General features: G+C 38.9%; 1 protein-coding gene across 3 annotated transcripts in view; it reads right to left on the bottom strand.

Moving 5' to 3' along the window:
* RASGRP3 (RAS guanyl releasing protein 3) overlaps nucleotides 1-27,226 on the bottom strand; it is a 63,339-nt gene that overhangs the window by 14,661 nt on the left and 21,452 nt on the right. For all 3 annotated transcript variants that reach the window (XM_054063335.1, XM_054063333.1, XM_054063334.1), the window contains exons 2-10: nucleotides 16,878-17,068; nucleotides 15,287-15,386; nucleotides 14,575-14,640; nucleotides 13,296-13,427; nucleotides 11,839-11,986; nucleotides 9,644-9,817; nucleotides 9,048-9,164; nucleotides 8,484-8,759; nucleotides 1,775-1,852 (exon numbers count right to left, since the gene is read on the bottom strand). In XM_054063335.1, coding sequence (XP_053919310.1) covers nucleotides 1,775-1,852; nucleotides 8,484-8,759; nucleotides 9,048-9,164; nucleotides 9,644-9,817; nucleotides 11,839-11,986; nucleotides 13,296-13,427; nucleotides 14,575-14,640; nucleotides 15,287-15,386; nucleotides 16,878-16,947 — 1,161 coding nt within the window. In that variant the 5' untranslated portion in view covers nucleotides 16,948-17,068. The remainder of the gene's footprint in view (nucleotides 1-1,774; nucleotides 1,853-8,483; nucleotides 8,760-9,047; nucleotides 9,165-9,643; nucleotides 9,818-11,838; nucleotides 11,987-13,295; nucleotides 13,428-14,574; nucleotides 14,641-15,286; nucleotides 15,387-16,877; nucleotides 17,069-27,226) is intronic.

The raw sequence follows: 27,226 nt of genomic DNA, 5'->3' as shown, positions 1-27,226 counted from the left end.
AATGTTCAGGGAAAAGTAGGACAGTATGACAAGGACATGCTATACTACAACTGGTGGTTAGTCTTCAGTATCTTTTTAGGCTGCTACACTGACTGAAGAGTCTCTTCCCAACAGAATGAAAGTCTTGCTCAAATCCCCATTGGCAGCAGGCTTGTATGCTAATGAATCAGCTCCACTTTTGCCTCAAAAATGACAGCAGCAGCCTGAGACACTTCCTCTGCAAGGCACCTGCATGGGAGTTATACCACTGCAACAATAAATCAAGGAGCAGTTGGAATGATATAACTACAATGTCATATTGCCTTTGACAAATTTTTCCACATAAAAAAGCTCTACAGATTCTTTTCACCCTAAATTATCTTGTGTACTTTGGCACTCCACCAAAGAGAAGTATGGTTCAAATAGTCCGGCTTCTGTCTACTCAGCTGTAGCTTTCAACCCATCAGGGTGCTGCAACAGCTCAATGTCACTGGTTATTTATTCACTGATCGTCATGCAGAAGTCTCCTACGTTTCTGGGTACTGTTAAAGTTCACAGCACTCTTAACATCGCTTTTGTCCTTCTTAAAGCACAGGCTGGGGATCAAAGAAGCAGGGTAATAATTTTCTTCATTTGCAATAGTGGCCCATTAGTCCTTCCACAACATAGAGCTATAACAATTCAACTTTTCTGGCAGTAATAAAAGGATGAGGGAGCCAGAATGACTGTCATAAATGGGAACTACTGTGGTCAAATCGTACCCAACAAGGACTGGGGACTCAGTAGTGCAGTTCCTGGTGTTCAAATTGAGTTAGTGTTGACTATGGAAATAGTCATAACTTCTTTACTATTGCTCATCACCCCTCAGTGAAAGCGTAAATACATAGTCCTCAAATTGGTCTCCAAGACTGATAAATTATCTTAAAACACAGAGAAGCCCTATACTTAGAAATTCATTTCTTTTTCTTCTTAGCTTTCAAGAATACTTCAAAATAATAAAAAATGCTGCAATGAATCACCTCAGACTACTGGACTCCACTCTCACATGCTGCTAAGCTATTACAGCTGCTCTTAGTTTCTGCTGCTGTCAGACTTGAGAGGGATCAGCCTGAAACCATCATGTGATTGATATGATAGGTAATAAAGATGTTAATGCAGTGATGAAATGCTGAAGAGGAGTCCCTAAACTTTGGCAACAGAAGAGACTCTAATACTTGAAATGAAAGTTCATCTATTAGTTAGATTTATCCTCACTCCCAGACTTGCAAAGTGTAATTAAAAATACATCAACACAGCATTATCTTTAGTAACACATACTAAAAAAATAAATAAATCTACTCTGAGCTGCTTAAACATTGGTGGAAGCCCAAGACACAGTCAATTCTGCAGAAGGAAATAGTTTATAAAGCACAGCTAGCGCTGTGCCTTACCTAAAACAAATCTTTGGACTCAATGTTGTTTTATATAACTGCACCAGCATCCAAAAATTGAAGTAGTGGTTGTGCAAAAAATAATAGATACAAACTTACAAAGAACATCTTCACATACAGCAGAACTATGTTTTCTAGCACTTGCAGAGGTTTTGTTGAAAAATAATTAAAAAAGAAGTCTGACATGTTTCACTATTTACTTGTCCCAATATGCACTAAAAACCTATAGTAATTTTGTTTACCATACAATCATACACACTTAGTGAGTATGAATAAAGAAAATCATTAACTGTCATTTAAAAATTGAATTAGTAGCATGCAGACAAAATAACCAATATGTGAAAATGCAGTAAAAGATGACCTACAGATTTGGAGTTCCTTGGTTCTAGCACCAGTGAGAGCTTGTAGATATCATCCTCGGTGTGATAGAGGTCCAGGGACAGCTATGAGTAAGAAAGAGAGAAAATCAGTAATATTTATTAGACTGGGTCCGTTATGACAGGCTTATAATCAGAGATATACCTCGCAATGAAGCTGAACAAAATGTTTTACTTCTTGGAGCTCAGGATACATACCGAAGCTGCTTGCAGCTGCTGGGAAAGCAGATTTTCACAGAGCTAACAGAACCCACATTGGTGAGCACACAGCCAAGCAGGTGCTGTACTCGAGCACTGTCACAACCTGCATCCCGACATGTGGAGTGAGAGGGTGTGTGTGCTGAACCTTCTCCAAAGAGGGACTTTGCCACTGAAGACCATCCTTACACAAAATACATTCTTCTAGTGGTTCAGTGGTCATGATGTCTCCGAGGAATGATGTGGTGAATATAAAAAGTTCAGGAAAGAAATTGTAAAGGGGCTAGGCTAGAAGTCCTTCAGATTTTGTTCCTCCTGAAGAAGGGTCAGAGCATCGCAGCTCTTCTACAGAGGTCAGCCCATGCAGCAAAAGCCTCTCTAGAAAGCCCTGGGAAGCAGCTGACACAGGCCCAGGAGAGGCAACCCAGGTTTGACACTGCTGTTGATGCAGCATGAACAGCAATCCCTGTTATTTGTGCCCAGTTTGGCCCGTTCTCAATCCCCCCACAGAGAGTAAGGCAAATTTTCTTTCAGCTTCTCTTTTTTAGAGAAATGAAAGATTATTCTTTAAGGTACTCATTCTTTTCCATAGATGATTTATTGAGAGAAAAGAAGGGGCATAAATACACTTAAAACAAAATGACTCTGTTTGGTTTTACTTCGACAGCGGTGGTCTTGTGCTGATGCTGATCTGCAGTAAATTACTCCTTGCTTGGAGTGATGAAGGAGAAAAGTAATCAACACGGTGGCTAATGGTTTGCAATGAGAGGAAACAATGAGCATGTTTCCTGTGATCATGTCCTTACATTAACTGGCTTTGGAGTAACTGTCATGACTTGAAGTTATCATTCATGTTGCAAACCCCCAATTAAGCTAAGATTGAGTTAAAAGGATGTTTCCCAGAAGGTAGATAGAATTAGGACTGATTAAATGATTCAGACAGAAGGTTATTTTTAGAGAACCTGAAGTGTCAAATCAGTAACGAGCAAGAATGGTGACATGGTACTTCAGAACCATCTCTAGGAACAACTGTCTTGCAAGCAGAATTTTGTACAATGAGTAAGACAGGAGTCATGTCCTTTCCCAAGATGGGTACACATCTCAGAGCAAATACCTTGCTTTAGAAATGTCTGAATTTTGCAATATTAATTTTGTCTAGCTGTAATATGGTGCTGATTTTTGCACTTTGTAACTTGGTTATGGGCACAAGTGAAAGCCTGAGCATCCTGAAGGTTCCTTCACCCAGTCAGCATGCTGCTGTCACAGAGGAATGCAAAGACATGTCCTAAAGATAACATAGATCCAGTAACTGCTGTAACAAATATAATTTCTGTCTTTAGCTATTCAGTGACTCTATTCTTAGGTTTCTTAGTGGTACAAAATAAGCAGAACTCAGTTGGAGTACATGATATTTTCCGGTCAGGATGAGAGTGACAGTAGAATTGCTGGTTCAAAAGATCTTGCCCTGTTTCTACTAAAGAGCACAGTTTTCTCGGCAGGCTAGGTGTGCAGGGTATGGATTCAGGGACAGAAATGTATGAGTATTTACTGAGCAAGTTTGTGTCTATCCCTCCCTGAATTATCTGACAGTTATAAGTGCAGTTATAAATTCATTAGGCATAATGTGTATGCACATAGTTGACAAAGTATTGTCTAGTACAGAAGTTTCAAATACTAGCAAAAAAAATGACAAGCGCAATGACTATGCAGTTACATAAGGTTTAGTTTTATAACGTATTTGTAGTTTTGCTCTGACAGATTAAGTGCAATCAGAGTTTTCTTAGGACAATCTTTACAACGAGTGACAGTTTCCATTCTGATTTGGTTTTCATTACTGTCCTGTTTTTCCAAGCAATTTTTTTGGCGCTGAGGATGGTGGAGGAGAGATCAGAAAGGCGAAAGGCACGGCTTTTTTTTTTTTTTTTTGTAAGTGGAACTTACTGAACATAAGTTAGGGAGGGTCACTTTCAAGTCGGTTGTTTAGATATTTCTCATTCTCTTCACTAGACTGTACAAATGACTGGGACTTTCCACTCATTTGCATATAGTCTCAGAACAGGTTAGAGAAATAGCTGCTGAGAACTAAAAATATCGGGGAAAAAATGGTGGCACCAAATACGTTCTAACACAATTAGTATAAATATACTGTAAACTAGATGAGAGACTGAGATCCTCTTCCAATCCACAGAAAATGGTGAAACATTTACACACAGGCTTTTACTTATGTTGTGAAATAAAAACAATGTGGAAGTACTGCATAGCAGGTAAGGAAATCCCTGAATCATCCTTACCAAATGTTAAGTTTTCCAATGATGAAAATGTCATTAGTGCTATTATTCCTCCCTGGTGTACTGCTAAGCTCATGCTTACTATTTCTATTTCTACTTCTTAGCTCCATGTTTCAGATGCCAGAGACCAGTACAGAATTGGGTACAGAGTCAGTGGAGATGGAGCAAGTGTGGCCAACAGGATGGGAAAGGATGAGGAATCACAAAGACTAAGAACAAGTGTGCATTAAGATGTGAATCTGTCTTCATGTAACACGCTCTGGCTCGCTGGCAGCTGAATTGTGGCATGCTTACTTCTCTTGCCAATATGACTCAGACTCATCTACACATAACTAAGCGAGGACTCGCATCACTGAAGCTCCTCCTCAGCTTTTGCAGTCTCCTAGGCCAGTAAGCCTGGCATTTGTCTCACTGCCCTCATACCACAAACCTTATGCCTTATTTTAAAATCCATGCAAAATACTGGCTTTTTTCAGCTACTTATTGAAAGAGAAAATGCTATGAGCTAGAAGCTGATTTCTTTATGCTGACAATAAGATGGGGGATGACGACTTTTAAGTTTGTGTGCAGAGATCTAAATCAAGAGAGAGCCCCAGCTTTCAAAATGCTGATCATTCAGTAGCTACCACTGAACACCACAGAGATTTAAGTTCTCCTGTTTCCCATTCATCCTTTAGGTCTATACACACAATAGCATCTGAAAAATGCCTGTAAGATCCTTGACAAAGTGGCCTGGAGTTTACTCCCAAGATCTCACTCTAGCTTTTAAGCCAAGCTCTCACTTCATAGCTGTTAAGACAGTCTCCCCAGATGGCACCATTTCCAAACCACATGAAAAGTATCAGCTTCCCCAGGGCGGATAGACATCCACCACTGAGGAAAAGAAAGACCAGGGCAAATCCTCACATGCCCCTGAAATACCCATTTTATCTTCTTATACCAGTTGTTTGACTAGCAAACCAGCACCCGGTGATTTACTTGTCAAGCAAGCACAGGCCAGGCTGTTAGCACTTGTTAAGTGTGGTGTAAAAGGCAACACTGCAAGGAATGGAGGTCAGGCAAGACATTTACACGTTGCTTATCAGAACTAAACACCTCCTAAAAGCCTGCCTAGATAGAAATGGCTTAATGGGAAAATGGCAGAAGTGAACAAATAGTTGGGTCAGCTGATTCACGCGCAATTGAAAAGCACTGTACATGTTTATGCACATTTACCAGTTTTGAAAGGGAGTTTAAATAAGTTAAAGACAAGAGAATTTTTTACAGTTTACATTAGAGATAGAAGACCTAGCAATAGGTTATTTATTCAGGCTCTGAAAATTGAAGATGACTTTGGCAACAAGGGAGGCTGTATCTGCTAAAAGACCATTTGCACATAACAAGGTCAACTATTTTTAGTCAGTTCTTGTCAGCTTTGGGCTACAATCCTAGCTTTCTTTTCCGTTTCTCTGACCACAGCCCATAATTTAAAAATTTCTTACTAAAAAAAAACTGACAAAAACATTTCACCTACTATATAAGTTCATTATTACTGTTTAGGAGAGCACTGTAAAAAAAGAAAAAAAAAAGAAATACTGCAACGTATTCATACATACAAATGAGGACAAAACCTACATACTGGAAGAAAAATGAAAATATTCAGTATACTATGACATATGCAAAATTCAGGTCCAGCCACCTTATGTAGATATTTGTTTTTATCCTTTCCAAGAGTCACTGGCTTAAATCAAAACTTCCACACTATCAAGCCTACTTGACTCACAATTATACTTGCAGTGGCTACTGTGAAGCCACAATTACCCTTGAAAAGTTTTAGGATACCTACAGATGTCTATCTTTCGGTACCTATGGCTGTTTACATCACTACTGAAAGTACCACCATGGAATCATGGTAACAGGTAAAAAGCAGCACAAGTTAATTTGAAACCATGATCAGGTCTGGAATCAACATTGCAGCATGCAGCTTCATTTATTTACAATCAGATTGGCTCATCTGTAACCAAAATCAACACTGTTATGTTAGGAATTAATATATCAGGGCACAGTTAGTGAAAAAGTACTTGCCACTTACTCAGTTACTTCTCGTAAATGAAATATGCTGAATTAAATGTTGTGCAGATAGAAATAAAATCAGTATAATTTAGCTAAAAAACATCAAAACATGGAAAATATTTTAAAAATTGAAAACCAGGTAAAATACGTAAGTGCAGGTTGATACAGTGATGGTGAAGAACCTGCAAGATCTTTGAAAAATTTGCAGCTTTCTGCTCCTTTTGGAAAGCAGGCTGTCACCCAAGAGAGAGAAGAACAGCTAGTGAAAATGTCAGTAGTGGTTCAGCTTCCATGTCTCACTTCACATTGTCTAATTTCTGCCCTTTTGGATCAGTCTTTTATTGCTCAGTTCTCTAAAACCCGAGGTTCCACTTCCCCCTACTCACAGCCAAGCTTCAAGTGAGAAAAGATGCACTTTCAGAAACGAGCAGGGAGGGAAAGAGTGACATGGGATAAGAATGCGACTCTCAATCCCTACTAAAACAAAACGAGCTAATAAATATTTGCCCTTACAGTCAAATTTCTTAATTAGGTGGGTGTTGCAGGGGGCAATACATGGTCCATTCTGGTCCCTGTCCCACTAACTGTGATTAGGACTTGTTCTGAAATTGCTCCATAGAAAGTGCAATAGAAGGTTTTCCTATTCCCCTAAACTTTCCCACTTCTCACCACAGTGAAACAAGTATATCCACACCATCTTCATAGCTTCAAACTCAAATTCATATTTGTCAGCCTTTGTAGCGTAAACTGCTCACTTGATCCATCCTAGCGTAAATCCACCACTAACTACAATTTCTAGATGTACCTATTTTTGAGCATTTAGAGTAAAGCACAAAAGAACAAAACCCAAAGATCCTGCCCTCCAGTTAAGGCTTTTACCTAGAACGAGCTTGGTAATGAGAGCCACCTCAAGTCTGTGACGTGACTGAGGAAAAACTAGAATTTGTTCCCACCTGCCCAGGAAGCAAATTCTGAGAAGTTTGTGTTATCCAGCAAAATAAATTTCAGAAAAATTCTGAAATACACTCTAGTTCCACATGGACCTTGCTTACTTCTAAGTTTTTTTTTTTAAAATTTCTATTGACTTAAAGAGAGCAAAAAGATTCTCTTTCAATCTGGATCAGAGATCTGAAAGACAAAGTTAAATAAAAAGAACAGAAACAGCATAAAATGTTTACATATTAAGAGAGTCCTTTACCTAACATGACATATTTCAGATTGCTCTCAGGTGGTTTTCATTGGCTTGCAATATCAACTGATTTATAACGAACAATACTCTTCTTTTTTTAATGTTTCACTGGTTCTGTCTTTAATTCCAAGATACTGTTTTTTTTGCCTGTGACCTGATCAAACTGTGGTGCTGAGTCAAACACTATTGCAGTTTAGGTCAGTGCTAAAATGACTATATTTCAATAGAAGCAATATTTGACCTGATGGTTCAGGCTCCACACTTCAGTGCGTCTTGAAATAAAGTGTAGTTTTTATTAAAATGACAGTCACTGTCTACATATCAAAAAGGAGACTGAAAAATAATTCCTTTTAGCATTGTCAGTTGCAGCTTTTTTTTTTTTTTTATGTTTTGTTCAGTCTTTGTGAAGTCTCACTTTTCTTTGGTTTGAAATTGGACATTCAACTCCTTCTCTGTAATTTGTGTGCAAGTTTCAAATCTTCCCAAATGTAGCCACTGTCAAGGGGGAGGAGGAGAGGAAAGAGCAGGGATTGCAGGGGCTCTTTAACGCCATCAAGAGCCTTTTTATTTACTGGATAGGAGAGCAAGAACAGAGTGACGGCCAAGCTGGAATTTGACTTGTGTGTCTATGTCAACATAGCACCTATCTTTGCATAGGAGTCATAAGCCTCTATTCTAAGAAGTCAAAACTTAGTTTTTGTTTCTCCAAACACTAATACAGCCCTATATCTGTCATCCTCAAAATAATTAATTGATAACAATCCTGTTTCTGCTTCCAGCCATCACATATTACAGTAATGAAACTCTCTTTGACTTTGGTCACACTTCATGTGACCTTGTTTCTGTTTTGTATTCTCTCCCTTTTCTTTTACAAAACTGGAATAACAATATGCACTTATCTCTGTAGACATTCCTACTGACATACAACATCTAAACAGTAAAAGTGAATTGAAACTTGCTCAATACTTACGGTTAGCAGGTTAATTAAATCCATATTAGGCTCTAAATGATGAGAGGCAGTTTGTAGGGAAACCAGTTCACTCAAGGTGATGGAAAGCTGCTGCATTTTTACTATATTTACTTTGTTCTCATCTACCCAGTCAGGAAAAATGACATGGACAGCAATCAAGTCTTTCAAATGAACTCCTAAAATAGGAATTTTGAAGCCAACACAGTCAGCAAAAGCCTTGCGGTAGTTGCAGTAGTTTCCATTGGAAGAGACCAGCTCTGTCATTTCGTTCCAGTCCTACAAATAGCCAGAGAAACAAGCCTCTGTGAAAGCATTCATAGCATTTCCTGAATCTGTTTTAAATGAGCACAACTCATGTCAGGGTGCCGACGGTTAATTTCCTCTCTGGCACAGGCAATCAAGCAGAGGATCTCCATGAGCTGATCCTTCTCCCCAAGAGGAATGCAACCAAAGTACAGTTTAGGATACTCTGCCATGATCCAAGTATTGTGTCAGCGAGACACCTGCACTGCAGAACCCATCACACTTCTGCTCAATATGTCTATATTCTGGGGTTCATCATACCTTTGTGACTTCTGAAGACAGATGAGAATGAGTTTCTTTCAGGCGAGAAATAGAGCTGTGGCTTAGACCTCCTACAACTGCCATCAGTGTGTTGAAATTCTGGAGGTGAAGGAGCTTCTGCAGGAGAGATTGATCACACATAATTAAAAATTAAGGAAGTACATGCAGTAGCTACCCAGTGTCACACATGACAGGCAAAGGAGACAAGTTATCACTGCTAAAGAAGAAATCGCTAAAGCAGAGGACATAACAAAATGGTTCAGCATTTCTCTTTTTAATTAGCTTAGCTCCACAGGAAACACACAATAGTGACAGTTGTCACCAGAATATGACAGAGAAACCAGAATATGACAAAGAATATCATAGTTACGTCTGCCAGTTAAAAAACGCAGGTGTACCACACCTGATCAAATAACACACAGTGATGTTGAACAAGCTATCAGGTACCACACCTGATCAAATAACACGCAGTGATGTTGAACAAGCTATTCACTGAGGAAATTACATGAAGAGCATCCAGTCCACTTGTTTACTCTATTTAATAATCTCTATTATTGCTTTATACTGAAGGAAAACCACTCATATGCAAGACTTACCTGTGCAACATTGATAAACTTTGTGATTACTTCTGCCCTTTGCTGGGGTGTTGGCTTGCTGAGAACCATGAGCTGGACCCACTTGGAAATACCATTAAATAAAGCAATAGATCTCTCCAAAGTAGGATTGTTCTCCAAGCAACCATGGATCACATAGCTTTGGTAGTCTGTGAACTAACAGAAGAAAGGCATTTTCAGTGCATCAGTGGACAACTTAAGAATCAAATTAAAGCTTTGATCGTTTTTTTCTCTTAAAGCTCCTCTTGTTTAGAAAGTAACCAATACTGAGGGTCAGCAGACCCTGCTGCACATCAGTTCTTTCTTATAACCTTGTTGTTGTCAGTTGTTTTTTTTTTATTAAATGTGAACTTAAAACTTTAGTGCTTACATGTTTGGTAATAGAGGAGCACGCATGATGAACTTGATTACTGCTTCCATGGAAACATCTTTCCCATAATTTATTCAACACTTATAACATTTTGTTCTATGTAGTTTTACTTGACATCCTCATGGCATGACACGCTAGAGGAATTATCTAGAGCTACAAGCAGGAAGCATATAAATAAGAGCTTTCATCCCACTCCAGTATCCTGACCAACTCCATTGCTGATGTAAACAGGCCCCAATTAAATCAATAGGACATTTGTCACTCTTCACAGGAGCTTGAACTACACCCCAAGAAGATATGCTAACTATTTGCTTCCTCCTATGTAAAAAAAAAAAATCTATAGCACAAGGAGCTATTACTAAATCTTACTTTTTTTGATGTTATTTTTTAGTCCCTGTATGTTCACGCACATAGTTCTACATGGGAGAACTCCTCCCAATAATTTGATTTCTCTAAGAAACATGTTTCAAACCTCTTCATTGCATTACAGGGTAGTATAAGATGAATTAACTCTACGTGGTTGCAGAGAAAAAACTGAAATATCAAAATTTGAGCCTAAGAAGTAACAGACAAATTAGAAACAGTGAGGAAAGAAAGAAAATTAGTTTTCTTTCTGGAGTTCCCAAAGGAATTAAATGATGTTTTAAGTTTAGTTAGAAATCTATTCCTTTTTGCTTGCCCCTCCCTCCTTCTTCCAGGTTAGAAATTGCACAGATCACAGTAGGGTGTTTTCCCATGATTTGAAGTCTAGAGTAATAAACCTTGATTGTTATTAAATGACATCAAAAGCAATTCTATTTAGACTGGTCTCAGCTCCTCATTGATCTCTTTTTCCTTCCTCTCTTCAAATAAACAAAAAAAATTCGTATTTTTTTTAGTTTTGGAGTTTGATTTCTTTCATGCCCCTAAATACTTTAAAAAAAGCCTCAATTTTTTTTCTGAGGAACTTGTCATCTTGAGAACATACTGCTTCCATTTGCCACCAGATACAGTGGCATCACGTGACTTTTTCATATGGGTATTTGTCAGCAGAAATCAGTCTTTCTTTAGGCATTTGGGTTACTCATTTGTTTTGCTTTAGCTTCTATTTTAATTTTCATCAGTTTTTGCCTCTTATTCATATATAATCCTGTGTGAAAAGAAGCAATTGCATTTGAATTTTCTCAGTGCCAGTATGGGAGAAGGAGGAAAGAGAAGTTGTGTTGTCTCTGTTCTGGCAGGTTTTCAAGACGCAATGGGCTAAGTCCCCAAGGAACATGATCTATCTCAGAGCTGATACTTGCTTTGGGCAGGGGCTTGGACTATAGGCCTCTTGAGATCCCTTCCAGCCTGGGTTATCTTCTGATCCTAAGCTGATAAATGCAAGGATAGTTTCTGAAGAAGTCTTGGGAGTCAACAGAGACTACAGAATTACTACATACATTTCAATTTATCCAGAAATTACTAATTGCAAAGACTCTCATGTTTCCTGAGAAGTAAATAACTGTTTATCTCAGAGGAAAAAAGAACACTTTAAGTTTTTGAACAATAATATTAGTTTAATCAGTTAATGCAACACATGGATGTGGTAGATTTTAGCAGTAATTTTTGCCTAGAATTACTCCACAAAATTCATTTCTGTCACTAAAAGCATCAGTCATGAAAAACATCAAGGAAATGCTGGTATAGCCATGGCTAAGCATATGAAGGAATATAAAGTTTTGCTACACTGGAATGTTGAGGGGAAAAAGCCATAAATGTTAAATCATGTGAACAGTCTTTAAGGACAGGCTCCTAATTGCAAATGACAAAATTGTAGGCTTCTTACAGAAATTCTCCGAAAGGATTTATGCTCCAGAAAAGTGAGATGTTCAGCTAGCTCAATGGGCTCCAGATGGTCAAAGAGCAGGCAGGCTTTTCCTTTCTTGGAAATCCTCTTTCTCTGTGTAACTCGTCTCATCCAGTCATAGGAAGGACTGCAACAGAAAACAGGTACAAATCTCATTTCTGTTTGGGCACATGTGAGTGTAGCCCATGGTTTGTACACATAAAGTTACCAAGAGATAGATTACGAGTTTTCTCATTTGTGACATCTGGCACATCTTAGTAAACACTCAGAGTAAAACCCGCTCAGGCGCATAACAGAAGACAAGAGTTTTAGGGGCACTACTGCAAATAATAAATAATAGCAGGTTTCTATCAGACCAAAACGACAATGCACTCTTCTTTATTGTACAGGAAGACATAATTAAAAAATGCCTTGGAAACCCAAGAAGAACAGGTCATATCCAATTCTGATACAAAATAAAAAAAATACTTGAATAACACTAAGGATTAATCTTTACTCCATGAATCTACAGGTCCATGAAATAACGTAACAATATAAAATTCAGTCAAACAGCTAACAAAACAGTACGAAGTAGGTGGATAAAAAGACAAATAATTTATTTGGAAGAAATGGAATAATTCCTACCCACATACAGTAAAGGCACTTCAGAGAGCATAGAGAGGTTGCTGACAATACTTTAAAATGAAGATTTAACCAGCAATATTAACATGATTTCGCTGGTACTGTTCTTGCAGATAGTTTTGCAATCTTCGTTGTGATCAATAGTACTGTCTTTCCAGGTTACTATACCATTTCTAAATAAGGAAAAATCACTATGCATATTGTATACTTTAAAAGAAAATCTAGAATATCAGATGCAATACAAGAGCTTGTCTGGTGATGTTTAAAAGATAATTTTCGTTTCAGCATGTCAAGAAAATAGTAGCGTAGTCATTTTGATGTAATTGCATTTTGACACAAATTTACAGAATTGAATGCTAAAGGTTATTCAGTTAAATCATAGAAAGGAAATACACAGAAAGGCATTAGAAAAAAAAGAGGTTGCTGATGAGAGAACAAAAAATCTTCCCTGAGAAAATGCAAGATTTACACAACATGCCAGCCATTACATTGCCTGTCATTCTGTATGAAAAATTATAGGAAATAGGTAATATTAATCACTTAACTGGCACTAGCTTTGTCAGGAAAACTATTTCTTTTCAATTTATATTCAAATCTTACACACAGATAAGAATCTTCTCTTTACTGTGACACTACAACTAAAATTTCAAATTTTTAGGAACTTCAAATTTAGAAGCCAATCTAATCTTTTTGTAACTGCTTTTTTTCTCTCTGAAGATCATGATGGCACTTGATATTTTCATATTTTGCACAGAACTAGAATTCTGCTGTTACAGAGACAGAGAGAAAGACGTTGAAGCCCATGACATCCTTACATGCTGGAGATATCAATGAGATGGATGTGATCCTCATATCCGAGCTGGCTGGCTGCTTCTTGAAACTCTTCAGTCAGACGAATCAGCCCAAGATCCAGGTTAAACTCCGCAGGAAATTCCAAAATCCAGTATCTGAAATCCACAGACAGTGGCTAAGAGTTGCACAGGGGCTCAGGCATAACATTCAGTGGCTGCATATATGTACAAACATTTTATTTAATAGGACTTACAACTGTTTCAGACCCACTGGTCTTTGGGCAGAGAGGGTGGACTCAACCTGTAACTTCTGTAATTACTGGTGACACTGATGCGGCAAAAATCACTTTATCATATAATTTCACCACAGCACAACACAGCAGCACTCTATTGAAATGCAAAATTGAAGTGATGCCTCAGTTGACACACGCAAAAGGCATGCACACCATGGCCTGACACACACTGCCAGGACACCCAAATGAAACTTGCACTTAGGTCTCATCTAAGGGAGACAATTTCTCTGCCTAGAAAAGATTTTTCAATGCAAATGTGAATTGATTAACAGTTATACCACGATAACCATGTAAATGAGATGTCTCCTCCACTATTTAAGGGAGTATGGAAAAGGCTTTACCAGTCCTGCTTTCAAGAACCCCCCACACCTTTCTTTGCAGAGGAAGTCCAGATGAAGGAGGAAAAAATTGTTGTTTGAGGGAAGCATTTTATATCATATTAACTTAAAAATTCATGCTTTCTTTTTGGCAGAGAAATGTTCCTACATAAGCACAGCCTAACATGTGAAAGCTTTCCCATAGAAACAGGTCAGAGAGAGTCAGTGCAAGGATCAGAACATGCCCGACCTGTATGATATAACTAACACACTCTTGTAATCATAAATTACGTAGTGATTGCGTGAATAGAAGTTAACAGTCCAGAGACAATCTTCCTCAGACACACCAGATTATATCTTAAAGCAAAATGTGTCTCTCTTCTGCGTGGCACTGAACTAATCTCCCTCTAAGAGATGTCACACTCAAACACCAGGTAATTCACAGCACAAGTTTTCAGTCAGCTCAATGCCGTAAAGTGTCTTAAAGGCTGGATAGCTCATCTTAAACAATTGTTTTCAAAGCACAGAAATTCTCTTTTCACTATGGAGTGGAGATCAAGCAAAAAAAAAAAAAGAAGAAAGAAATGCTATCTATTTCCATGGATTAGTTTTAATCTTTACAAAAAGAAACTACTTTGATAGTATTCAGAGAATCATAGTACCAAAATGTTATAGAACCAGAAGCTTGCTTACCTCATGAAAAAGCATATTTTTAATCTGAACTCATTGCAGTTCTCCCCACTGGCATCTCTATACGTGTGCTAGTTAAAGAATGCTTTATGTGCCTTGATTCAGTAATGTTATTTTTATCCGCAGAAGACTCTGACACTAGATCAGTTGACTAAAAAACAGTATCAAACTTTTCTTCCAGAGATGAGCACAGTATACTCTGATATTTCATTCACTGTCGCAGCATCTTAGGGGACAAAGAGCATTTCCTGGCTGCCACTTTGTTTTTTGCCCTAGCAAAAATGCCTCTGTTATACTATTGTGAATATTCTGCTGAACAATATCTTCCAGCTCTAGCTAAACCAAATATGATAATACTTAGGATTACTGAATGCTTTAAGAGGTATAAATGACATGCAGGTGCTTAGCTACCACTGAAAGTTCATAGTATTCAAAGGCCAGCCCACCACAATACATTTGAAAATTCACCTTGGTCCTCTATTTCCGCTTACCCAAAGTTAGTGCAAAGCGTGCTTCAGTATGCTTGTACATATGGAAAAAGTTCATGAGCAGAATCATAAAGAAGCTCACAATCCTCCATTTTTTAGGTTTAAAAAATTCACTTCTAACTCTTGCTTGTCATTAATTAATTGACGCGTTTTTACAAGCAGTCACAGAAATCGTCTGCTTCTCGTGTTGTGATATGGATTTACAAAACTTTGTGAAAGGATATGTGGACAGAAGCTTGCCAGCCAGCTCAGTGGAAGGCAGATACCACCGGTGCATTAAAAGAAAGGTTCTTGGCAAATGGCTGGAGCACCGATTTCCTTTGTCATCTGCAAAAGAGAAACAATGAGTTAACCATCTTACTCTTGAACAGAGAGGAGCATTTATTCTTCAAGCAGAGTCAAGGAAGGATCAAAAATGGAAATTCTGGCTCATTACCTACCAAACAAGTAGGAAAGAAAACCAAAGCACAAAACCACTCCTTTAATGATAACTATTGCTAGATTGTAGTGCTAAGTATTTAAAGTGTAAAAAACCCAAACCAGTGTAAATAAGCAGCCATAGCCAAGAAAATGGGGCATGGACATACACAAAAGCTGCCTGTAATCCAAAGAACAAATCCAAAGCTAGTCCACCAAAAAAGTGAGATGATTTATGTACAATCACTTTGTTTTATTGCCACTTTATATTTTTGTTTTAATAATTAGATTATTAGAAAAGGGATTTGCCTTAAGGAATTCAATGTCAAAGCAGCACGCCACATCTGTGTACAGCGTTCAATCTCCAGCTGCTTTACAGACCCTTGTGTCTCTGCCATATAGTTGCTGAAACTACAGAAAGAATTATTCCCTGTCAGGCTGACTGAACATGAGTCTTCCTCAGCATCTGCAATCTTAGAGTATTCTCTGTCTGTCACTATTTTAGAAGAGAGTAGACAATAATGAGTGTATGAAATGGGAACCGCACGTTAGCTACGCTTGTCAAGAGAGTGTGTATACAAGGAAGAGAGGTATAACTTCCAACTAACAAACGTATAGGTTCTGCTAACATCTTCGTTAGGTTTTAGAAAAGGTTTGATTGTGGTCTACAGAAATGTGTATATGGGTATTCACTACAGTCAGTAGCAAGATCTGTCCATCCCTCGACTATTTAATCTCTTTCACCTTTAGATATTTGCTTCTTTCCAAGAGGGAAAAAAAATTAGTACTTCATTCTAATCAAAAACTGTCCTGCATTTCAACAGAATCTAAATGTAGCATTGTGAATTAAGGCCTCATTTCAAAGGATTCAAGCCCATCCATGAACTCATCTGGCTGCAACGCGACATATGTCATGATTAATAGTGTTATGGATCAAGGTCTATTTCATCACTTCTTTCCCTCCAACCTGGTACATCACATTTTAATAAGAGTAAAAAGATTACATGAGCCTTAAGTCATATTCTTGCCAATTATTGCACAATGAATTGGAAAAGCTTCCAAAAAAATGACTGGTCAGAAATGCAGCTGTGTAACCACTCAAGACAAAGATCAATGCCAGAAATAACTCCTTGAATAATTCAACTAAACACTTCTTTTGGTGAAGGCCAGCGTTTTAAATAACACTATACCCATGATTGTGCATTATGAGAAAATGTAATACAGTATACATGTGATTAAAATTCTGGTCCATGTGATTCTGGGTCAAAATAAAACATGGAAAATTTTACAGAATAGAAAGGTTGTTTGCCAAGGGAAAGACTGGCTAAATCAGAGAACAGCAGGGATTATACTATAAAATTAATTTCAGAAACAGCAAAGTAAAATATTGAAAAAGCATACCAAACATTTCAATGCAAGCATTTAAAAGCTCATCTAATGTTGCAGCCTTCCCAAGTGTGTTTGACCCCATTGTCCTTTAATCGTTGTCAAAATGTAAGGGACATTTTCACAAAGTAGAAGGATGCTTCTTCAGCTGCACAGCTTTTTCATTTTATTGTTGGTTGCATTCTTAGCTGGACTTCAAGGAAAATCTGAAGAAAATAAAAGAAATTATAATTATATGACTGTATGGAAGACTTACCAGGATGCAATGTTTACTGTTTGACTCATCTTTCCTATAAACCACTTTTCCCCACATGATACATGGCATGTGAAAGACTGATGTAAGCTTTCCCTACATTCTAGCTTGTGTTTTTAAGTATTGTCCAATTGTTTGTCCACTAGCACAAATTAAATCCATAGCTAGGGTCATAAAATAGAAACCAGACGGTAAATGAGGGCACGCATGTACAGTGACACACATTTTGTTTAGGTCATTTTATTTACACTTGATAAGTAAATTTTTTTTGATAAGACTGCTTTTATGATTTTAAACATAACCCTAAGGTTACCGGTTCATGGTAATGCTAATGATCTTAATTGGCACAGACCGCATAAAATATTTAGTGACACTTACATTAAAGTAGAAGGCAATTTTTCAAAGAACCTCAAGATTAATCCCTGCAGCTTTTTAAACTAAATCTTCCCACAGTAGCTGACCACTCACAGAAAGCTGAATGCATACAGAAACTTCTAAATTGGACCATACATCTACTATGCAATTAATGCAATTAATTATCAAACATCCATTTACTTGAAAGACGCACAAAATACTCTGTTATATGTTTTCAGAGATAATTTTACAGATTATACCTAAAGAAGAGAGGAAAAAGAAGCCAGTATTTTATTGGCTATCTGTGACTAAGCCCTATTACTGCCTAGCCATAATAAGTGTTTGAAATGTGACAAACAATAAAAAAATACATCCAGCAACTTTTCTAGATAAAAAGCCAAGAGTAGAGCAAAAACAGTCCTTAAAGTGAAACTATGGAGGCATTCGAGAAACCTCTTTTCAGAAGTTGTTGCACATAATGCAGCTTCACAATGTTGGTCATGTAAAGCATGGAACTATATGCTTTCTTTAATTTGCCCACAAATATAAAGTTTTTCAAACCTACTGTATCACAGACTTTGTACTGCAAACTCAATCCTGGTAAGACTGCCATTCTTCATCCATTTTATTAATCCACCCTACTGCCTTTCAATTGCCACTGTTACAATGATCACAAGTGCTCTGATCTAGGTCCCTGTGAGCTCACACCCCCACAGATGTCACTGTGGTCCAGCCACCAAGGGATATCGGGCAGTGTCATCTTTGCTGGCCCGGCTGGTAACCCTTCTGGCAGCCAGCTCACACCCATTGCATTGGCAGTTATGCTCCTTCTTCGGCAAAAGGCTGGTCCAATGCATCCCGACACAATTTCCACTTTCCAAAAAAAGGAGAAAATGCTGCTCATTCAGGCTAGGTCTGCACTACTGAACTGACCGTCCCCAGACCAGTTCCCAAGTGCTGAGGCCAACTAGAAGAGGTTGGTCTGTACCTACATCAGTGAAGTCTCTCAATATCTGAAACAGAATTGGCACATACAAGCTTCTTGTTGTTGGTCTATCCAACTTCCACCTGCACCTCAAATCCACTTAGAGGACCACTGACTGGTCAGGGGCCCTCTCGCAGCACAGCACATTGCATCCCAGCCCCTGGAAAAGTGTCTTGCATTGGATACTTCTCTACAGACTGAGCTTCAAAGTCCTGCAGGGTTCAAGCTGCTCTAAACATGCAGCAGTTTTGCTTGGAAGACCTTCAGCCAAAGATAGTGTTATTTATTATTTTTAGATGGGTTCCTACGGACAGATTCCTTCTGGTCCCATCCAATAACGGATTTAGACATGACACACTTCTCCCTGAAGCTGAGAGAATGACCCTGCAGGAATTAAGCACAGCTCACTGGGCAGGGAGTTCTACAAGTATGCAAGATGCTGCAGCAGCCCAGGTCAGCCAACAGGAAATATAAGCAGAGAGATGCAAGCACTCAAACCTGCCTTGACAGCGCCTTCCCCCTAGCCTGAAGACAGCGCTTTCCTCTGCTTGAATTCGGTGGTGCAGAGCCCACTCTTGAAGGAAAATATCTGTTTTTACAGGGATCACAGTCAGCGGAAAACTACTTCTTTCACACAACAGTAAGCAATCAGAGCCCTCATCTAAGAATCTAACAGAAAGGGGAAGGTGGGTACACAGTGGTCCTTGGCTTTGAACTCATGCTTGGCATTGTAGCAGAAGGCGTCCTTATAGTTAGCTCTGGGGCGAGGCTGGGCAGCCTCAACCCTTCCTGCTAGAGCTGTGCCATCACACAAAACTACACAAAGCTGTCTGAAGTGGACCAGAGAGAGAATACAGGGAGATACATGGCTCTCCAGCCTGCTGGTCAGGTCACACACGAGCCAGGGTTACCCCAGGTTCAGTCTTTCTTCTCAAGACCATTTATGTATTTAAAGGGGGAGGAGAGGGGGAAGTAAGTACAGCATTTTCTTGGTTAACTTGCTTTGAGAATTAGCCAGCAGCTGAGCAGTGTTTTTCAAGATCACAACTTTGTACTTTAGCACCTAACTTTTGCTGGAAATTCCACTTCAGTCATGTTTGTCTTTTCTGACCACCCCAAAATCCTTCCCTAAGTGACAAACTTGCTGGCTTGATTTTTCAGAGACAGCTATCTAGCTCTTCCAACTTCTTCTGTCTTAGGTTTTTTTACAAGAGGAGAAAAATAAAATAATTTATACATTTGCTATTTTCAAAATAGTCTTTAGTCAGCTCTTAAAAAATGGAATTGTGAAAAACTATTGCATTTTCTGCCTATCTCTTGAAAATTACTGAGTGTGAAATGTATGGGAGGAAGAGATTTGATATGGTTTTTTGGTTTTGTTAGTATTACCATCCTCCATAATCTGTGGCATAGGAGAAAATAATCTCTGTCTTTTGTTGGCAACAGTGTAAAGGCAGCCATATAGCAATTAACAAGTAATGCTCTGTGTAAAATAGCAGGATTTGGTTTTAATTATATGACAAATACTAATCTAGTAGATACCTAGATCCTGATGTTACAGTATCATCCCCTTAAACAGCCTATCTGGCCACAAAAGGGTTTTATTCTTATAATGCTCCTAAAGGAAGACTAAGACGTTCCTAGTGGAGGAAGAACTGGCTGACTGGGGCTAAGCCACATATCCACTACTGAGCCAAAACCTGATATCAGATCTCTTGACTGCAGACTCCAACAACCACAACCATTACATCATTACTTGTGTAATTAAGCACTGCTGTTCTACTGGAACAATAAACGCCTTGTCTATATCATGCCACCATGGTATCCAACCACACCACCACCTCTATAGATGGATAAGTAAAACACAACAGTAAATTTCATCTACATAAATTAAATAAATTAGATACCGATAGTCAAAGTTTCAATGCAAGAAAAGTACAAAACCAAACAAGAAAATAAAAAATCATAGCACAGCTGTTATACATGTAAAGAATTAAAGCCTTTAGAAACAACTGGTTACTAGTAAAAGATTGATTGCCGGGGCGCAGTTGGACTTCCAAATAAAGATAACCTAGAGGATCTCTGCCCCCAGGTGCTTCCCAATGTAACTCTGAAACACTTCATTGCCATTCAGCTGTTTCAAGAGCATTCAGGAAATCTGGATGAGAAAGAGAGCTCACTCAATGTGATCACACAGTTAGTGAATGATTGCATACTATAATGAAACCAAAAAAATATATTTTTTTTGCCTTTTAATGGAATTATAAATCCTACTGGGTTTACTGCAGTTAGCAGAGTCTGTTAGGGATACAGGAGGCACGTAATGCCCCACAGCTACCCATTCTCTTTTCTTAATCGGGTCCCTTGAAATGACAGTCCCCACTGCAAGCCTTGCTGGTAACCCAACACGTGCTGGGAGGGGTTTTAGAGTGATTGTCAGGATGGGTGAGGGCTACAGCAGCAGGAATATGATCAATACAGACCTTAGCACTCTCTCAAAGCCTACAGCTTCATCTAGAGGATACCCTTCCTTTAGGTACTAAATGCAATCACAATACTCCTATGAACCAAGTCATAGTATTAGGAATATTATGCTTTATTTAATGAAATATGACAGTTGTGGGATGCACACTTCCTAATTAGGGGAAAGCAGAAACACATGCAGTGATGTGCCCAGAGTTTACAAGTTTGTGATGGGCTTAACTATAAAACAGAGTCTCTTCTAAATCTTGCTGCCACGCTGGCCACCCCATGCACAGTCACTTTGAGCAGATGGCTTTCCTTTATACTCTTGTGCAGTGTAATTACATTTTGTGTTCAACATTTTGAAAATCTTGACATGATCTTATTGTGGACTGGTTTGATAGGTGCATTTAAAACAAATGTGTGAGCTCTTGAGACACTTGTGTTCAGGTGTGATACATTAGTTTTTAAAAGAAACAGAATACCCCGCCAGCAAACTTGTGGTCTTGTGCAAAAGCACCAAATAGTGTGAACAGAGTGTGCAGCATGCAGTCAGGTTTTAAATGTTTGCTACTGTCTTTAGTAAAACCAAAACCCATCACTTTTACTGCTGGAGGCTAATAAGGGGAGGTCCACACCTACGAGCTATGGCAGTTTAATATTAAAATGTCAAGCCAGCACAAATCCCTATGTGGGCACTTTCTCCGGGGTTTCAAGCTAGTTATATTGGTTACAGGTGCAAGCTGAACCAATAAGTCAGGTTTGAATAGGCTTATATTTGATATTCAGGGTAATACTTATTTAGCTAAATGAAATTTAAACAGCTTTTTAGACAAGCCAGAGTAAATGTACATGTAGCATTTTCCCCATTAATTAAAAGTGGACTGTTTTCCTTCTACTTATGGACAATAAATAGAGCCACACACAAACAGTTCAACTTTGACATACAGGCACCTCTGTGGAGCTCAATTAATCCATAAACTTTCCAGAGGCTTGCATACAGGAGACTCATATTCTTTACAAGATTGGGACATTCTTAGGAATTTAAGTAAGTCAGACCTCCCCTTGTCTCCCCCTCCTCCAAGCCTACACAACACATCACTGAATGTTTGTGTGAAAGTTTCCATCTGGCTGCTGGAGAAAGCGTTAAATGCGAGCTGCTGAAGAGGGATATTGAAGCAGTAGCAGAAGGCAGAAAAAGAAGCTGAGAAGAAATTGAGAGTCTCCTGAGAAGGTTGAAGGGTAACTTCCCTTGATACACCTTTTTCCTTTATCCTGTCTTGCTCCTGTCCAGGGCAAGTTCTTCAGGACAGAGTTCATTTGCTACTCTGTAGATGTGGGAGAGGCTCTCGCAATGAGGCTCTTTCTCGTGACTAGTCTCCGCACGTATTACTGCACTTACCATAATAAGAATCCCAGCTGGGACACATAACGGCTGCACCTTTGCCTACACAGGTGCAATTGAAACGTGTTTGGGCTCAAGTCAACACAGGTCTTAGTTTGTCTAAGGCATGTTTCCTGAAGTTTTTCCTCTCCGAGCAGTTAAATATATCTTGTAGGTGGTCAGTACCAGTTTATTTATTACAGTACACACAAATCCATTTCTAGAAAACTCTAAGCAAGTGACACACACGGTTGGGTTTCTTCAATGACCGACATGTGCCAAAGCTGTACTAGGAAGGAAAGGGCAATGATGCTGACTGTGAGACAGCCTAATGCTACCACTTCTGTCCCAGCCCATGACCTCAACCATCACATGCAGCTGGCTGCAGGATGGCACATCTGACTTGCTGATGATGCTTTTCATGTGGAGCCAGGACACAGAAGAAGAAGAGATTGTGGCGCTACTCCATGAATGCAAGATACAAGCCTTGCTGGGGGCAAGAGAGGAATAAAAATGAAATATGAGAGTCTTGGACACATCTGGAGTCACTCGCCAGTACTCATTCACCTTTGCTACACACCTTTAGACAGTAGTTACACAATAAACCAGAAGTAACTGTCTGCACCCTATTACTTTAATTCACTCTTTTTCTGGATCAAAGGGGAACTTCAAAAGACAATAAACGGAGTGAAACATCTGTGTCTGAAAAGGGGAAAGGACAAGGGATGGTTAAGTGCACACTGCTGGTGGATGGCTAAAGCCAAACCTCATGTTAACAACAGACACTGCACAGGCGATGTTAGCGGCTCCACAGCTCTACAGACTTCATGGGATAAAGCTTCACCTATTCCATTTAATTTGCTTACCCCAAAACTCTGTAAAACTTAATTTGTTGCTAATCAACATAAATATTTTATTACTGATTTGGGTATTGGGAAACAAAAAGGACAAGCATTAAAACAGCTTGTTTTGTTTAAAACTTTCCTCCCAGTTTCTGAGGCTCAGCTTCACTCCAGATACCTCTCCTTCCCTCTTGTTGCTGCAAGATCGCACCCAGTCTCTTTGGTGAGGCCACAAGCAGTGCAGGAGGTCAGGCTCAGTACACAGCTGTTTCTCTCTCTTGCTCCTTCCTTCTCACTCTTGTCCTGTGCTACAGCATGCGTTCCCTATGGGCCATGGCCCCTTCAAAGTTTACATTGGGCTTATCCACAAGATACATCCCCTTCAGGGAAATACCTCCTCCACCATAGAGCACCTCCTTGTCCTCCCCTCTGATCTTGTTATTCCCTCTGTCCTTCCCACAGTCCTTCCCTCCTCCTCTTCACTCTCTTGTTCTCTCTGTGTTCTCTCCCCCTTGACATTTTCCACTTTTTCTTAAATATGTTTCCACAGAAGTGTCACCACCTTGGCTGATGGGTTCAGGTTTGGCCTACAATGCGTCCCTTGCAAAGACAGCTGGAAGCGTCTGTGTCAGACACAGGGCAGCTGCATGCCTCCATCCACAGAAACCATGCCTGCAGCCCCCCTGCTGCCAAAACCTTGCCATTTACATCCAATATAGCCTGTAAGATATGAGTATTTGTTGCCTTAGAACAAAAGTATGCAAGTTACAAATTGTCAAAATTTATTTCGTTATGCTTAATTTTGAGAGAAGATTCCACTGAGCTAAATATTTACTTTATTTTTTAGGTCATCACAGGTCACCCGATTAACATTGAAGGGTATTATTAAAGATTTTGAGGCCAAGACATCTACTCTTCTATAGGAAGGTTAAATGATTAGGACCATAGGTAAGAAACCAAGTGGATATACAGATCTACTCATATGAACTATAAACTACTAGCTCAGAGTCACACAATGTTAATAAATTAGCATATGGGCACAATATATGCTGTTCTAACATAAAAGAGAAGCTACAGAAATCATGAAGAATGCTGATGGACAGTTACATGACCAAACATCTTCAGTAATAAGAAAGTCGCTTGATTAAGGCTTGAGGTACTTAGACAGCATTGTGTTCAGCATTAATTTTCTGTCAAATATTACCAAGAAGATATATGAGACAGTAGAACCAACCCCCCTCCCCAGTTTCCTCACTTGTAAACTTCCCAAAATAATGGTTAACTTGATAACTGGACTTGAAAAAATAACAAAGGTTTTATTCTCAATGGCAATTCTAGCATTTTATGGAACTGGTTATCTACTGTACTTCAGCTTTTTCCCATCAACTTCTGTATTTGTTTCTTCAATTTACCATGTTGGCATTTTCCTCTAATAATGGCAGTAAAATCTGAACATACATCCTGGAGTTAGTCCATGTACTCTGATGATGACATCTTACTTCCACTTCCCATGGGTCAAGGTAGTACAATTGCCCAGAATGCATCAGGCAAAAAGGAAGACTAAATAGTTCATCTTCAAGAAGAGGAAAACTTTCAGCTACACTTCTCAGTAGATTTGCTACAAAAAATATTTTGCTATTCCCAGTAAAGCAATAATAAAATCATAAATATCAGACATTTGATTAATATGTATGATGCTAGGGGACAAAGCTCTTCTGAGTACCTTTGCCCTTCAGACACATAAGATCTCCAACAGCAAGGTACAACCTACTGGGAGAGGATGGTTAACAGCAGTGAAAGTTCACATACTCTAACTCAAATCTTTTTACAGAAACCAAATCAATACACTGCCAATACCTCTTACAAGCTATACTATTGCCTGTAAGCTTCCAAGAAACTCTTGGCAATCACTTCTGCTATTCACAGACTTGTGTACAACTCTCTACAGTCTTTCATAAATAAATCTGCTTTGTTAACCTAGTCAGATAGGTCAAGTCAAAGGAAAAAAACACCTTATCATCATATATTCTTGACTGATAACACTGTTAGATGCCTTTAATGACACTGGGCCACCCAAGAAAAGGCTTTTAAAAAGTTATTTTAAAAAACATGGGGAAATAACCAACCCTTCAGTTCTCAAAGACAAAAAATATATTTATTATCATGTATTTGTTAAAAAATACTTTAACATTTTATTATTGATTACCTTTCCCAGCTATAAGCCAAGTTAGAAAAAAACCACTTATTTATTAATTAGCTTACTAAGAAATTCAAGCCCTATTTACATAGACTTTCTGATATGTTCATCTTGCAGATCTACGTTTTCACCCACAAAGCTTATTTTGTCTTATTTTTTAACTAAGCCAGAATTCTTCTATAATAGCATAGTCCCTGGGTAGTGTCTTTTTGGAAGGTGTTAAATCTTTTGTGTGTTATAACAGTTTTAAGAGCCAGCACTTCTTTCAATTTTAAACCACATTTTAATCAATTTTAAGGCAGATAGGAAACATAAGAATCTCTAACTTGTATTAGATTTCAGTAACTTTGGTATCAAAGTTCTTGTCTGATAACCCACGGTTTCTGAATTGATTTTCCCTTGGAAGCAGCCTGTTTCACTCCACATAAGTCTGTAATTTCTAGTTATTTCCCACTGTAGACTAACTGCTTCAGGCACAATAATTTCTAGGTCCATGCTGTCATATAGCCACATTGCAATCATGGGTGCCACACATTATAATGATGCCACAGAAATTACAGAATTGTGTGGAGCTTGTCAAGCACATCAAGCTCTACAGGCTTGTGCTGGTCACCCAAACAGTAGAGATTATAGCTAAGTGTCCCCAAAAAGCATGATGTTAAAATACATCCTCACTTCCCTTTTCCATCTCTGCAGCTGTGTTGTATCAAGAGAAGATAAAATGATTTTCTGCAGTCATGGTTACCAGTGAAGAGAGACTTTAATACTTCCTACCTACCCACTATCATTGCCAGCATTGATGACCATATCTGATTTCCCACTCTTTCTGGTTTCCAGTGTTCCTCTAGCTGAAGAACAGCTGTAATGACTTTACATCTTATAAAGCAAGGGTACTATCTCATGAATAGAGGAGTTTAAGTGTGTGTTTAGTTTTTCCTCTTCACAGCTTTTATCATACGCACTACCTTATACCTCTCCCCATGAATTCACAACCTACACCTATCCTGGTGTGAAGAGTGGCCTCCCTGTGCAGGGAAAGCAGTTTAAATACCGATATTTCCTTCTGTGACTACAATAAAAACATGACTTAGTTTCAGAAATGTCTTAACCACACATTTACAGCCTGGGAAGTGCAGTAAATTGAGGGCAGCAACTGGCAAAACAATAAAGGCAGGAAGAGGTTTTCAGAGAGTTAAGTAATTGGAAGCTAGATGTCTGAGATGAAGCAAGACAGAGTTAAAAGGACAGAGGGGCAGGACAGAACTTTGGTTCCTTTTGCTCATTTGGCTGTTATGGTGCATTTCTAATGGCACCATCCTTTTTTTTTCCCTTTGATGAATGTAGAAGGCAGTTCACATCTAACTGTTATTTCCCCGCTGATGTGCTAATAGGTCCCAGACAAGGAGAGAGACGACCAGTTGCTAGTGATCAGTAACTCTTCCCACTCCCTTGTGGCACCTTCCCATTTATTTGACAGCAGTCACTCTTTAGAGAGGGAATGCAAAGTAAAATGCTGTGGTACAAACAGACGCACATGACAGTAGACATGCAAATTGCTGTCTACTGCACAATGACACAAATCAGGGATGCCTGCCTGTGCGGTGCTAGTTTTCCATCTGCAGAAGTCACCAATGACTCACAACTCACAGACAGGCAGATGTAAAAAAAAAGCTGGTAGAGTAAAAGCACAGCTTGGTGGTTGGGAGAGATCCTACATCTTTCTTTGCAAACTTCTGTCAGCATATGCTGGACATCAAAACACACAAGCAATTCCTTACATCTAGTTATTTTCCATAAGTTTCATTGGGAAGATGGCTGAAACAATGTCAGGGTTCAGATTTCTCGATGCAAAGACAGTATGTTAAACATAGGCACAAAATGCCTCT

Source organism: Cuculus canorus, chromosome 3, assembly GCF_017976375.1.
Source record: "Cuculus canorus isolate bCucCan1 chromosome 3, bCucCan1.pri, whole genome shotgun sequence".
NCBI lineage: Eukaryota > Metazoa > Chordata > Aves > Cuculiformes > Cuculidae > Cuculus > Cuculus canorus.
Note: the sequence above shows the minus strand (reverse complement) of the source record. Positions and strands in the feature narration are given on the sequence as shown.